The 14,820-nt window shown below is 44.4% G+C and overlaps 1 protein-coding gene across 1 annotated transcript in view; it reads left to right on the plus strand.

Moving 5' to 3' along the window:
• BMS1 (BMS1 ribosome biogenesis factor) overlaps nucleotides 1-14,820 on the plus strand; it is a 41,832-nt gene that overhangs the window by 24,233 nt on the left and 2,779 nt on the right. Inside the window, exons 15-22 of the mRNA XM_032232143.1 lie at nucleotides 1,515-1,694; nucleotides 3,535-3,723; nucleotides 5,706-5,886; nucleotides 6,728-6,786; nucleotides 8,543-8,665; nucleotides 9,764-9,911; nucleotides 12,894-13,067; nucleotides 14,329-14,495. Coding sequence (XP_032088034.1) covers nucleotides 1,515-1,694; nucleotides 3,535-3,723; nucleotides 5,706-5,886; nucleotides 6,728-6,786; nucleotides 8,543-8,665; nucleotides 9,764-9,911; nucleotides 12,894-13,067; nucleotides 14,329-14,495 — 1,221 coding nt within the window. The remainder of the gene's footprint in view (nucleotides 1-1,514; nucleotides 1,695-3,534; nucleotides 3,724-5,705; nucleotides 5,887-6,727; nucleotides 6,787-8,542; nucleotides 8,666-9,763; nucleotides 9,912-12,893; nucleotides 13,068-14,328; nucleotides 14,496-14,820) is intronic.

Consider the following 14,820-nt stretch of genomic DNA (forward strand, 5'->3'; position numbering starts at 1 on the left):
CCTGGAACAGGCTGACCATCTCAGCCTGCTGAGACTCCAGGCACCGGGACCTGGCCTTGCACCCCCACAGGTCTTCCCTCTGCTTGGAAAGCCTATGCTCGTAGTCCTCAGTGAAGTGCTTCTGCTGAGCCTCCTCCTCGGTCAGATCCAATTTGAACTGAGCCAGCTGTTTTCCCAATTCTTTCTCATGGTGGCTGCTTAGCTCCAGCAACTGCTTCCTGTTGAGACTCTAAGGAGCCTGGGCAGGCAGGCGAGGAGTGGCTGGGAGGGGAGGGCCGAGTAGAGGCGAGGTGCCTCTCGAAATGAGTGACAAGTTGGCCATGCCCACCTACTTACATGACCACCTTGCCACGCCCACCCAGCCGGTCATTAGGCAGATCATATTAGTGGTCCACGGGATTTAAAATTATGAATTTAGTGGTCCGTAAGGTCTGAAAGGTTGGTGACCCCTGTCCTAGTCCAACCCCCTGCTTAGGCAGAAAACCCCATACAAATGGTTGTCCTATCCCTTCTTAACCAATAATTAAAATCTCTTTGCCCGAGCAGCACTCAAGCTCTGAAAAAGTGTAAAACATTCAAATTTAAATACAGCCCGTCCTGGACTTAAAATGGGGTAATTTAGTGACCGTTCAAAGGCCATGAAAAAATGACTTACAAATGATTTTCATGCTTAGTGACCTTTGGCTGCAATCCCATGGTTGTGTGATCAGTATTCAGACCTTTGGAACTGACTCATAGTTATGACGATCACAGTGTCCCAGGTTTATGTGATCACTTTTTACAACATTCTGATAAGCAAAGTCTGCAGTGATTCACTGAACAACTGTGGCAAGAAAGACTGTAATACGGGACAAATTCACTCAGCAACTATTTCATTTAGCAATGGAAATTTTGGGCTCCGTTGTGGTCGTATGTCGAGGACTACCTATATTTAACTTTGAGTCACTGCCTCCCTCCCTCCCTCCCTTCTCAGTGGTTAGAATGCAGTCTTGCCCTGATGATAATGGGTATCACTATTTTTTTATTATTGTTATTATTTCTTTTATTCATTAAACATGAAACTCAGTCAAGTGAACATTTAAAGATGTGTCGCAAGTACCAGTGACTGGTTGATATGGGTTGCTGCCAGCATCCTAGGTATCAGCCAAGTACCTTCTTAAAATATAAGATGTTCCAAGTAGCACAGTTTTTTGTAGATCTGCTGGTGTTATTGCAGGAAGCTGCAATTTATTGATGTATCTTGTAAAATTCTTGGACATGGTACCAAGTGCCCCGATGACAATGGGCATCACTGTTACATGTTTTATTCATAGCCATGTAGTTTCAATGGCCAGGTTGCGATATTTCATGATTTTTTTTAGTTTTTTCTTTGACTCTGGCATCTCCTGATACAGCAATATCAATAAACTGGCGTGTTGTATTCCAAATGATGATCTGTCTGTATTCAAAAGTCCCACAAGATCTTCACCTTCATTATTGTGATTGTTGTTATTATTATTATTTCGTGCCATTAGGCAGCGAACGAAGAGGAAGAGGGCAACGAGGAAAAGAATCCCAAAGCGGCTGCAGAGGAAGAGGAGCAAAAGAAACGTATCGCGAAGAAACGTAAACTGAAAGAGATGTTCGATGCAGATTATGACGGGAACGCCACCTATTTTGACGATCTGAAAGAGGAGCTGCAGAATCAGGCTCAGGTAATCGGTTGAAGGGTTCAGAGGCCAGGAAAATGGCCTGGCAACTGTTCTCCTTCAGACCCTGCAGAGTTAACTTTGGAAAAGGAGCTCAAATCCATTATCAAAGCTTGAATTAAGTAGAGCTGGCGTGAGATAAAAATGTCCCTTTGCTCTATCTTGACTTTCTCTGGTGCAAATAAAGGAGGAAGCGACATAAAAGCTGTCAGTTTTATTATAGCAATAGCACTTAGACTTATATACTGCTTCACAGTGCTTTGAGCCACGGTGATGCAATGGTTAGAATGCAGTACTGCAGGCTACTTCTGTTGACTGCCAGCTGCCTGCAATTTGGAAGTTCGAATCTCACCAAGCTCAAGGTAGACTCAGCTTTCCAGGACCCAAATTGTTGGGGGCAAGAAGGTGACTCTGTCAACTGCTTAGAAAGATGGTATATAGGTCTAAGGGTTACTGCTATTTACAGCCCTCTCTAAGCAGTTGACAGAGTCAGCCTATTGCACCCAACAATCTGGTCCTTATTTTACCCACCTTGGAAGGATGGGAGGCTGAGTCAACCTTGAGCCGGTCGGGATCGAACTCCTGACGATGGGCAGAATTAGTCTGCAATGCTGCATTCTAACCACTGTGCCAGCACGGCTCTATATTATAGCTTAAAGCAGTGGCTCTCAGCCTGGGGTCCCTGGACCCCTGGAGAGTGGGCGTCATAGGAGGGTCTGCTAAGGCTTGGAGAAATGTTATGATTTGACTCTTGAGTTAAATCTTGGAGGGATCTTTAGCCACAAAAAGGTATTTAAATGGAGTCCTTGGTGAAGAAATGGTTGAGAGCCCACTGGAGTGAAGCATTATTATTTGAGGGACAGTTTGGTATAGATAGGGACGCGGTGGCTAAGATGTTGAGCTTGTCGATCAGAAAGGTTTGGCAATTTGAATCCCTAGCACTGCGTAACAGAGTGACCTCCTGTTACTTGTCCCAGCTTCTGCCAACATAGCAGTTCCAAAGCACATAAAATGCAAGGAGAAAAACAGGAACCACCTTTGGGGGGAGGTTAACAGTATTCTGTGTGCCTTCAGTGTTTAGTCATACCGGCCACATGAGCATGGAGATGTCTTTGGACAGCACTGGCTCGTCTTTGAAACAGAGATGAGCACTGCCCCCTAGAGTCGGGAACAACTAGCACATATGGACGAGGGGAATCTTTACCTTCACCTTTGGTATAGTGGTTAAGACACCAGACTCGTACCTGGGAGTTTGGGAGTTCTAGTCTTGCCTCAGGTTTACCTTGGGCTAGTTACACTTCTGAAAAGAAGGCGAGGGAAAGGGAAGGGAAAGGAAAGGAAGAGGGAAAGGAAAAAGACAGGAAAGGGAAGGAAAGGAAAGAAAGGGAGGAAGTAAATTGAGTTCCAATAATTCTTGTGGACTCTGTTTCTTGACGTGGCCTACCTGAAAGGGCTACCTCTGCCTTCTCCATAATTCCTCAGTGAAAAGTGCAAGGGAGTGCTGTCACCATAACATATCCATTCTCCTGGTTGCATCAGATAAAGAAAATGTGATGGACATAACGTATGTAAATTGTATTTCATTAATGTCTAGATTGCCATGAAGCGTTGGTTTGGATGGTAACCAAACAGTACAGTAAAAATACACACACAGGTACCCACAACTTAAACAAGGCATACCCTAAACCACCACTTAGCATACCATAGAAGCACAGTTTTTCATTTCACAACAGCACTTCAACAGGATTGGCTCTGTGCCAACCAAAGGTCGGCTGTGGACTTGTCTTGATGGACCTCAGATTGAAAGAGACAAAACATTGTGTTCCTTCTTCTATTCGCATTGCAGCTTAACAGGCTGGAGTTTGAAGATCAAGATGATGAAACCCGAATTCAGTACGAGGGATTTCGACCCGGCATGTATATCCGGATAGAACTGGAGAACGTTCCATGTGAACTGGTGCTGCATTTTGATCCGTGTTATCCAATTGTCCTGGGCGGCCTCGGAAACACAGAAGGAAATGTAGGCTATGTGCAGGTATGTTAGGTTCTTGCATGCTTCTTAACCAGGGTAGAGAAAGGAAGGCGAATGTTTTCCCTGTCCACTTGTGTCCAACTCATCTCTGTTTCCTAATCAAGGGAGCCAGTGTTACTCTTCCTTCCTTCCCCCCCTCCTTTCCTTCCTTCCTTCCTTCCTTCCTTCCTTCCTTCCTTCCTTCCTTCCTTCCTTCCTTCCGTGGTTAGAATGCATAATTGCAGGCTAATTCTGCCAATTACCAAGAGTTCGATACTGACCAGCTCAAGGTTGATTCCGCCTTCTATCCTTTCTGAGATCATAAAATGAGGACCCAGATTGTTAGAGGCAAGATGCTGTCTCTGTAAACTGCTTACAAAGGGCTGTAAAGCACTGGGAAGCTGTATATAAGCAGTATATTCCTCCCTCCTTCCTTCCTTCCTTCCTTCCTTCCTTCCTTCCTTCCTTCCTTCCTTCCTTCCTTCCTTCTCAATGGTTAGAATGCAGTCTTGCAGGCAAGTCAAGGCAGTCAGTGCAATTTCTGCAGTGATTCACTGACCAACTGGGCAAGAAGGACTGTAACACTGAGCAAAATTAAATTAACAACTGTCTCATTTAGCAATGGAAATTTTGGGCTCCATTGTGGTTGTATGTCAAGGACTACCTGTATTTAATTTTGAGTCACTGCCTCCCTCCCTCCCTTCCTTCCCAATGGTTAGAATGCAGTCTTGCAGGCAAACTCTGCTCTCTGCCATGAGTTTTCTCCTGACCAGCTCAAGGTTGACTCAGCCTCCTATCCTTCCAAGATCCGTAAAATGAGGACCCAGATTGTTGAGGACAACAGGCTGACTCTGTAAACCGCTTAGAGACAGTGTAAAGCACTATGAAGCGGTACATAAGTCTTAAGTGCTTGGGTCCCGATCCTGGGCTGTCAGTTCTCCGTCTGACAAGCTCAGCATTCTTAGCCCGTGGGCCATCATGCCCCCTTCCGTGACAGGTAGAGAGATTCTCATACGTAGCTCTGTCTGAAGGTGTGTATACATACATACATATATACTGTACTTACATACATACTGTACACACACACACACACACACTATATATATATATATATATATATATATATATATATATATATATATATATATATATATATATATATATATATATATATATATATATATATATATATATAAAAGTGAAATGCCACTCACACGACTTCACAAAATCTCCAGAACCGTAAAGCCTACAAACATGGAATTTGGCACATATGTTCCTCTTGGCTTCTAGGTGCTTGCTAAGAAAGGATTTTTCGAAATGACCATCAGATCATTAGTGTTTCTTATATTATTATTAACATGTTCTGATGCTAAGGAGTTAGACGTTCTACTCCCCTCTTCCCACCTGAAAAGATCTCTGTTCCAACTGCCACTTGGGCGTGGCCAGTGCATGACTTATTCGGCCTGAGGGCTGGGAGCTTGGACAGGATCAATGGGGCCATCCTGAGGGAGAGAAGGAGATAGAGGCCTCTGTGGGGCAAGCCTCAGGGAGAGAAGGGAAGAGGAGAGGCTTCTGTGCGGCAAGCCTGAGGGAGAGAAGAGGATAGGATAGGATAGGATAGGATAGGATAGGATAGGATAGGATAGGCGAGGCTTCTGTGGGCAAGCCTGAGGGAGAGAAGGGGAGAGGAGAGGCTGATCATAAATACTCATTAATTTTCAAGCTGTGTGTCAATTTATCAAGCCAGATCACATAATTTCATAGCAGAGCATGGGTATATTCTATGCATTATTGTTAAGTTGCTGCCAAGAGTTGTGTCCATTTCCTGAGGGTTTTGAAAGCTCAATCACACGCACATATTCCCACACACTAATTTGAATCAAGTCCCAATCTGTGTCTTCCATACTTTTAATATTATGCAACTGAAAACTTCCTTCTCAACAAAGGGGCGGTAGGGATTGATGAAATGGCTTTTGAGACCAAAATGTTCCTTGTTTGTTTTTTAGATGCGGTTGAAGAAGCATCGCTGGTACAAGAAGATCCTTAAAACCCGCGACCCTTTGATTCTGTCTCTAGGCTGGAGGCGGTTCCAGACAATTCCGGTGTATTACATAGAAGACCACAATGGTCGTCACCGACTGCTTAAGTATACGCCACAACACATGCACTGCGGAGTAACTTTCTGGGGTAAGAGCTAACATCACGACTTTCAAATGTGGGAGGAGACACTGTGTAGGACTTCTAATCAGAATTGGGCTGGAAAGGACCTCGGACGTCTTCTAGTCCAGCCCCATGCTCGGGCAGGAGACCCTATACCATTCCAGACAAATGCCTGTCCAATCTCTTCTAAAAAGCTTCCAGTGATTGAGTAACTGGATGCAACTGGATGCAGTATTCCAGGGGTGACCTTGGAAACTTGGGTGGACTTCAACTCCCAGAATTCTGTAGCCACCATGGGAAGTGAGTCCACTCATCTTAAAGCCATCAAGGCTGAGAAACACCTGTTTAGACTGTTGTCAAGGAAACCACAAGCAGTCCTCCACATAACCACCACAAGGGAGCAAAGTGAGACATTTGTTAAGTGAGTTTTGCCCTGTTGTAACGTTGACCTTTCTTGCCATAGTTGTTAAGTGGATCACTTCCCAGTTGTTAAGTGAATCTGGCTTCCCCCTTGTCTTTGATGGTCAAGAAGGGGATCACATAGTAATGGTCATGAGTATAAGCCAGTTGCCAAGCATTTAAATTTGGATCACATGTTCATGGGGATTCCACTGTGAAAAACAGCCATGTCCCTTTTTTCTGTGGTAACTTTTGACTATCATTAAATGAACTGCTGCAAATCAAGGACTCGCTGTACAAAGACACGTTATCAGCACTGGAGCTCACCTTAGAGAAGATTTCATTTAATTTGTAGCCGTTCTTCTTGTACGCATTTATTTTTACCATCTCTTAAGGGAAGGCATGCACAAACAGATAAAGGCATACTGTTAAATCATTGGTTGATGATTTCATTCAACCTTCTTTATAGGACCCATCACTCCACAAGGGACCGGGTGTTTGGCAGTCCAATCTGTGAGTGGTACAACGGTAAGTACGTTAGCACGGGTAGGTTTCCTATCCGCTTCCTACGATCGCTTTATTTGTGAAACGCCCCGTTGAAGATGAACCCAAATAGCTTCAACTTTGGCAGTTGGAAATTCTAACAAATGGCTCCATTCACAGCGGTAACCTCCTTCTTGTCTCATATCCGTCATCGGACATTGGCAATCATGTTGGCAATCCTTTTTTTTGTCAACAGCCGCATGAAAAAGTGCTGCTGAGTTTTGTCCAAGCCAGTCCCTAATATCTTGAAGCCATGATGTTCTTCTTCTGCCTGGACCTCCTTTGCCTTCAATCTTTCCTTGGAGGATTAAGTGAAGGATGCTGTATTTTTCTGGGTGTCGCACCACATGTCCAAATATTCTAACTTTCACTTTTCAATGGCTTTGATGATTTCCCTTGGCTTTCCTAGGCAGCTTATCACCACCTCACTTCTGATTTTGTCAAGCCAGCTTCTACATAATAGCTGCCTGTAAATCCACATTTCAAATGCTTCTAGTCCAGTGATGGCTAGCATTTTTGTTGTTGGATGCCAAAAATGTGAGCGTGCGTGCACAATAGCACATATGCATGCCAGCACCCATAATGCAAAGCGCTCCCCCACGTGCACATGCACCCCCCCCACACACACACATTCCCCCCTCCACACACACACATGCCGCACTGCTCACCTCCAGGCTGAGCTTGGTATTTCCTTGGGGTGGGGGGCGGGGGAGGCCTCTGTAGCCTGGGAAAGGCGAAAAACAGGTCCAATAAGCTTTCCAGAAGCCTGGGGAGGGTGAAGACGTTCGCCCCCAGAGGCTCTCCGGAAGCCAGAAATGAATTGTTTCCAAACTTCCGGTAGGCCTGTTAAGCCCATTTTTCACCCTCGCCTGGCTCCAGAGGCTTTCCTGAAGCCTGGGGAGGGTGAAAATGGCCTTCCCCCAGCCCTCTGGAAGGCAGAAAATCAGCTGGCCAGCACACGTATGCGTGCTGGAGCTTACAGCTTGCGTGCTGGCAGATATGACTCTGTGTGCCACCTGTGGCATGTGTGCCATAGGTTCGCCATCATAGTTCTAGTCTCTTCAAGTGGTTTTCTGTCAGAGACCAACTCTCTTCTCCGTAGAGCAGGATACAAAAATGTAACATCTGACATGCCTGATTTTCAGTCTTAGATTATGTCCTGACTGAGGTAACATTGAGAAGTGTCTATTCAAGTTGTTTTACTAAGCCCTGGCCCATACTGATTTTTTTTAAAAAATGCCTATAAAAATACTTTTTTCAAGAGTTTCCATGCAGGGAAAGAAAGCCCCAAAGGGACTTTTTTTTTTTTTCAAGAGGCTACTAAACTTTCTTTGTTTTTCCTTGAAGACGTTTTGCTTCTTCTCCAAGAAGCTTCTTCAGTTCTGACTGAATGGTGGAGGATCGAAGGGTTTCCATTCCTAAAAAAGCCTCCATGTAGCCTCAACAACTTTCAGAGAAAGTACTAACCACCAGATCACTGCAAGGAATCTAAATCCTTCCATCCTCCACCATTCAGTCAGAACTGAAGAAGCTTCCGGGATGAGAAGTGAAACGTCGTCAAGGGAAAACCAAGAAATTACAGTTGCCTCTTGGAAAAAAATAAAAAAAAGCACCTTTGGGACAACCATGACCTGGATGACGGGGAATTTCCACAGAGATGCAGGGAAAGTAAACTAAAACATAGACTTTTCATAAAAAGAACTTCATACATCATAGATGGACTTGTGTTGTTTTATTTCAGCCTGATTTTCGGATAGCTGCGACTGGAGTTGTGCTGGACCTGGATAAGTCTATAAGGATTGTGAAGAAATTAAAGTTGATCGGTTTCCCTTTCAAAATTTTCAAGAATACAGCTTTCATTAAGGTACGAGTTTGAGCAGAAAATCTTTGCCATTTGGTCTTTGCAAGTCATGTGTTGTTCAGCTTTATTTATTTAAATTTATCAGGGCTACCCACCTTAGGAGACTCTGGCTATGAGTTCAAATTTTGGGGTGGTGTTTATGCAACAAATTTTAAAAAGACCAAAGTAAATTTGGGTACATTTGTTGTTTATTAGAGACATGCCTGTCTTCATTTGTGGCAGAAATGGCTCTCCCAAAGATACCTCTTAATAAGTTACTATTACTTAATATGTAACAGAGGAAAGTGAGTTAGAAGAAACATTGGTTCTTTGACACTGAGCCATGGTACTGCAGTATTTTGAGTGCGGTACTGCAGGCTATTTCTGCTGACTGCTGGCTGCCTGCAATTTGGCAGTTCAAATCTCACCAGGCTCCAGGTTGACTCAGCCTTCCATCCTTCCAAGGTGGATAAACTGAGGACCCAGATTCTTAGGGGCAATATGCTGACTCTGTAAACCTCTTAGAGAGGGCTGTAAAGTGGTATATAAGTGTAAGTGCTACTGCTGTTGCTATTCGTTTTATTCCTCTCTTGTTGATCTTCCCATATAGTGACCCTATTTCCTTTTTTGTAAATGCTGATCCTTTATTTCACAAGGTTGTCCTTTAGGATCTATCTATCTATCTATCTATCTATCTATCTATCTATCTATCTATCTATCTATCTATCTATCTATCTATCTATCAATCATCTATCTATCATCTATCTATCATCTATCTATCATCTATCTATCATCTATCTATCTATCTATCTATCTATCTATCTATCTATCTATCTATCTATCTATCTATCTATCTATCTATCTATCTATCTATCTATCTATCTATCGCAGTATTGCAGGCTAACTCTCCCCACTGCTAGGAGTTGCTCAAGGTTGACTCAGCCTTCCATCCTTCCAAGTGGATAAAATGAGGAGCCAGATTGTTGAGAAAAATATGCTGACTCTGTAAACCACTTAGAGCTGTAAAGCACTGTAAAGCTGTACATAAGTCTAAGTGCTATTGCTATTACTGTTGTTAATCCTGAGACACCATAAATGGAAATGTTCTTCCATGCCACACAGGGGATGTTTAACTCGATGCTGGAAGTGGCTAGGTTTGAGGGGGCAGCCATCCGTACGGTGAGCGGCATCCGAGGACAGATTAAGAAAGCCCTCAGGACCCCAGAGGGAGCCTTCCGAGCAACTTTTGAAGACAAGTTGCTGATGAGTGGTAAGTTGGCTTTTCCAGTTTTCCACATCTGAAACTGACTAATCGGAATCAGGAGAAAAATCCGTTCTGGGGCTTGGAACGCATCTGTGATGGGGGAATTGGGAAGACGGAGAGCAGCTGTGACGAGGCATCCTTCACCAATCTGAGAATACAAGAACTGCGAAGCTGTGGTTTAGCTCAGACAATTTTATGTTTAGATCTCCAAACAGGGAGCTGAATTAGTTTTCAGCTAGAGGGAGGGAGCGAGGGAGGGAGGGAGGGAGGGAGAGAAAGAAAGGAAAGAAGGAAGGGAGGGTGGGTGAGAGAGAGAGAAAGGAAGAGAGAAAAGAGGGAGGGGAAGAGAGGGAAAGAAAAAGAAAAGAAAGAAAGAAAGAAAGAAAAGGAAGGACAGAAAAATAAAGAAAGAAGGGAGGAAGAAAAAGAAAGAAACGAAGAAAGGGAGGGAGAAAGAAAAAAGAGAAGGAAGGGAGAAAGAAAAAGAAAGAAAGAAAGAGAAAGAGAAGGAAGGAAGGGCAGTAGGGAGGGAAAGCGAGAAAGAGGGAAGGAAGAAAACTTGCAAGAAACTTGCTCCCAAATACATAGAGCCCTTCTCTATTGTAAAAAATTTAGTGTTTTAAACATGTTTAAACATGTTTTGTTGCTTTCTTTGGGGAGTTTTTTGGGGGTGGGTGGGAAGGGGGGGCATTAAGAGGAAGTAAAGATCCAGTGCTTATTGGAAATCCAGGTAGTCCTCATCTTACAACCACAATTGGGGACTTGAAATGTATGTTGCTAAGTGAAACATTTGTGAAGTCCGTCCCATTTTTGCAAGCTTTCTTGCCACAGTCGTTAAGCGAATCATTGCATTTATTGTTAGCGGCACGGTTGTTAAGGTAATCCGGCTTCTCCATCAACTTGGCTTTTCAGTAGGTCGCAGAAGGGGGATCATGTGGCCCTCCTGGATACCATGACCATCATAAGTATGAATCACATGCCAAGCATCTGAATTTTAATCACATGATCTTGGGGGATGCTGCAACGATCGTGAATGTGAAACACGGTCCTAATGTCACTTGTTTCAAAGTTGCAAGTAACAATCTTCAATGCTGTTGTAACTTTGAACAGTCACTAAATGAACTGCTGTAAGTCGAGGACTACTGTGTCTACATCAACATCAGCAGTGTTGGGGCATTATATAGCTCAGTGTAGTTTTAAACTTACGTTTAAAATGTGGCACTAATTCCCAAGGAGAAACAAGAGACCCAGGTAAAAACGTGACATCAATTGATGAGAGGGAAGCTCAGGCGGGGGGAAAGAGCGTGGAATGGGGGATCCATCCCCTGGCGCGTGTGGAAGGCGGCGGATCTGAAATGAAGGCGTTTCAGGAGGCAGATCTGGCCAGGAGGAAAGAGAAAGTGAGTCTGCAGTGCCCGCCGCATGCACCATTTTTGCAATCGGAGGGAATAGTGGCGCTGCCACCTGAAAAAGCTTTTCTTCCCAGTACCAAAAACCTTCGCAGCCAGAGGGGTTTCCTTCCCCCCCTCCTCTTCTCATTACAAAATTCTTGGTAGGAGACTCACACAGATCGCTCCCCTGACAGCTGGCCTGCAGGAACTGCTTGATCAAGATTGGGGAAGGATGGATCCCCCATTCCACGCTCTTCCCCGCACCCGAGCTCCCCTCTGAGCTCTTCCCCACCATGCACGGACTAAGGCAAAGCAGCCAGCAGCAGGGGAGAGGGCTGAGCCCGCCAGCGGCAGCAGCTTCCCCATCCAGGTGGAGCACAATCAGAAGTGGAGGCAGGTCACCTTCCGCTCAAACGGCTGTCATGATAATAAAGCTGTCCTATTGTATGAATGTAGGGAAGAGGGTGGTGGATCTTCAACCGGGCGCGCAGAAGGCAGCGGATGTGAAATGAAGGCGTTAAAGGCAGTGGAGATCATGGCAATTGCCTTACGCCTCCTGCGTTGTGCCCACTTTGCCAACCAAATCCTGATCCCTGTGCTTCGTAGAGCTGCTTCGGGAAGCAGCAAAAATGTAGGGGGCTTGCTAGGAAGCCCAGTAACATGTTTATGAGATGGCAGCATCCCGAAGGACTACAGTGCTGTGTGTCTATCGGGTTTGCTTCAAGAAAGCCAGGCTTTCAATGCCTACGGTTATAGGTAGGAAGACGGGGCATCTTGGGAGTGGACTCTTCAGTGCCAAGTTCCTCTTCTGCCCCCATGAAAATCATACTCCACCCCACCCCCTTCCAGTAAAAAAGCATAGGGTGATAGGATTTGTTTTAAATGGATAAAAAGATTGTTATCAAAATCCGAGTGGAAGTAAGGATCCCACCGCCTGGATCCACCTGAAATGTGAGGCACAGAGGCGGTGATGGGGTGTGGCAATCCCCACAGCCTGGAACAGCTGATTGGGGGTATTCTACCTGCTGTTTGCTGCAAGGACACTATCTAGATTAATACTGATGGATGCTGGTAAGCAGAGGCAGAAACTTTTTCTCTTGTTTTACTCCCCCAAAATTAAGGTGTGTCTTATACTCCGAAAAATATGGGTAAATGTCTCCTGCAAACTCTCCTCCTCTTTTGCTCCTCTTTATTCCCTATGGGAGGGGCCATTCACCATCCACTTGTGGCTTTACTCCTGAGTCGACCCCTGTTCCTTAGCTGTTCCCTTCTCCTGGCAGCTCTGCCCATGCGCACACTGGGAACAGGCTCCAGTTGTTCTTCTGCCCCATTGATGTCCAACTACAAAGGCAGCTGATAACCATCAGACGGCCCTGCTCCATCTCTGCCTCCAACAAAGAGTCCTCATCAGAGCCTTCCCCAGACTCCAGGACTGGCCCATGTTCCTCCCCAGCCTCCTCACTGAGTCTGTTGTCAGTGCTGCTGGTGGGCCACAACACAAGTTGTAAAATCCAGAGCTCTCCCAAACTGTGAGCAATTAAGAAGAAAACCATTTTTTTTACAAAAAAAAATTCCCAACCGTTTTCTCTTCCTTCAGACATCGTATTCATGCGAACATGGTATCCTGTGTCTACACCTGCCTTCTATAATCCAGTCACCTCTTTACTGAAGCCTCCGGGTGAGAAATCCTCCTGGATAGGAATGAAGACCACGGGCCAGCTGAGACACGAGAAGGGCATCAGGCTGAAGCAAAACAAGGATTCCCTCTATAAGTAGGACGGTCTGGGTGAGTGTTCGGGTGGTGGTTTTTTTAAAAAAAAACTGATTTTTGTCTCAGGTGGGGTGGATTCGATACTGACCCCCTCCAAGCATCTGCGAGGTTTCTTGCCACGTGGGTAGGAAGACTCTGAGTTGAGAAATCTATTTTAGGTTGGGCATCTGTTCATTGTAGAGATTCCGGATGGGGTCCCCCCCCCTTTCATTTTATTGAGAAAATGATAGCTGGCCAGAGAGCGGGAGGGGGGGATAGACAGACAGAGACAGACAGAAGGTGATTAGAGAGATAAGGTGATTAGAAAGATTGATCAATCGATAGATGCAATGATAGATTGATTGATCAATAGTAGATAGATGATAGATAGATAGATAGATAGATAGATAGATAGATAGATAGATAGATAGATAGATAGATAGATAAGATGATTAACGAAATATAAGATGATTAGATAGATAGATGGCTGGAAAGACAGAAAGCCTGATGGATTGCTAGCTGGCTGGCTGGATAGACAGATGGCTGACTAGGTAGCTAGATATAGGTAGATGGATAGATGATGGGTGATAGTGGATGTATGGACAGATAGAAAGATACATAGTGGACTGGCTGGCTGGCTGGATGGTTGGATGGATGGATGGTGGAATGACTGGATGGATGGAGGGATAAATAAATAAACAAATACCAAGATGGTCACTAGATGGCGTAATAGTAGAAAGAGGCATTAAAGGAAGGGGCAGAATTTTGCTGTTACAAGGGATGTTAGAAATTTGTTTTAAACTTTTAAGCATATTCCAAGACTTCAATAATTATTTTTATTTATGGACTACTTAATTGGCTGGGGCCCACAGAAATTATTTAGAGACTACATGTAGGCTGTAGATTGCCGGTTGGTGGATTAAATAAAGAAACAGTTATTGGTATGGCAGTCATTTGTTTCAGTGCAAATGAAGTGAGCTCACCGAAAGCAGCGTACAACAAAGAGGCAAGGGAACGCAAAATGTTTGCCCTAAACTGAATTTTGTGTGTGCGTGTGTGGAATTGTTGCAACTATTTGCATTTCAAATATGAAATATTCCACTGACATCATTCCTGAAATCACTTGCAGCTTGAAACAAACAGGCTGTTTTGTTTTGATTCTTTTGCTCAAAGTAGGACATTCCGTCAAATGATGTGCCCGAAACGATTCCAAATGAATGATTTGAATAGTCCTGGAAAAAACAGGATTGACCCTTCCTTTTCCTTTTCCTCCCCCTTTCTTAGCCGATAATGCGGTCGAAGAAGAAACATTTCAACAAGCTGCATATTCCCAAAGCTCTTCAGAAAGCCTTGCCGTTTAAGAGTAAGCCCAAGTTCCAAGAAAGGAAAAAGAAAGTCACCAAGGATCAGTGGAGACCAGCTGTCATCAGGGAACCTCATGAAAGAAAGGTGAGAACTTTTATAGCCTTTATAAGCAGCTCTGCTCCTCTCATCAATTTCACCCAGAATAGTTGTGAGCATCCAGTGGGCATTACAGAGATGCTTTCCCAGTTAAATTGATGGAAGGTTTGCCATGGGCTCCTTTTAGAGGTGGATTTGATCCTACACAGCTTCAATTTGATTCACGTCCTTGGTCCACATTACACTAAGCATATTTGAAGAAGGTCTGTGTTAGATGCAGCTGGTCTTTGACTTAAAACAGTTTATTAGAGTTTGCGACTTTCATTCAGCACACAAGTAAATAATCCAGCAGGACTCATTTATAGAAGAAACT

This window comes from Thamnophis elegans, chromosome 15, assembly GCF_009769535.1.
Source record: "Thamnophis elegans isolate rThaEle1 chromosome 15, rThaEle1.pri, whole genome shotgun sequence".
NCBI classification, from domain to species: Eukaryota; Metazoa; Chordata; class Lepidosauria; order Squamata; family Colubridae; genus Thamnophis; species Thamnophis elegans.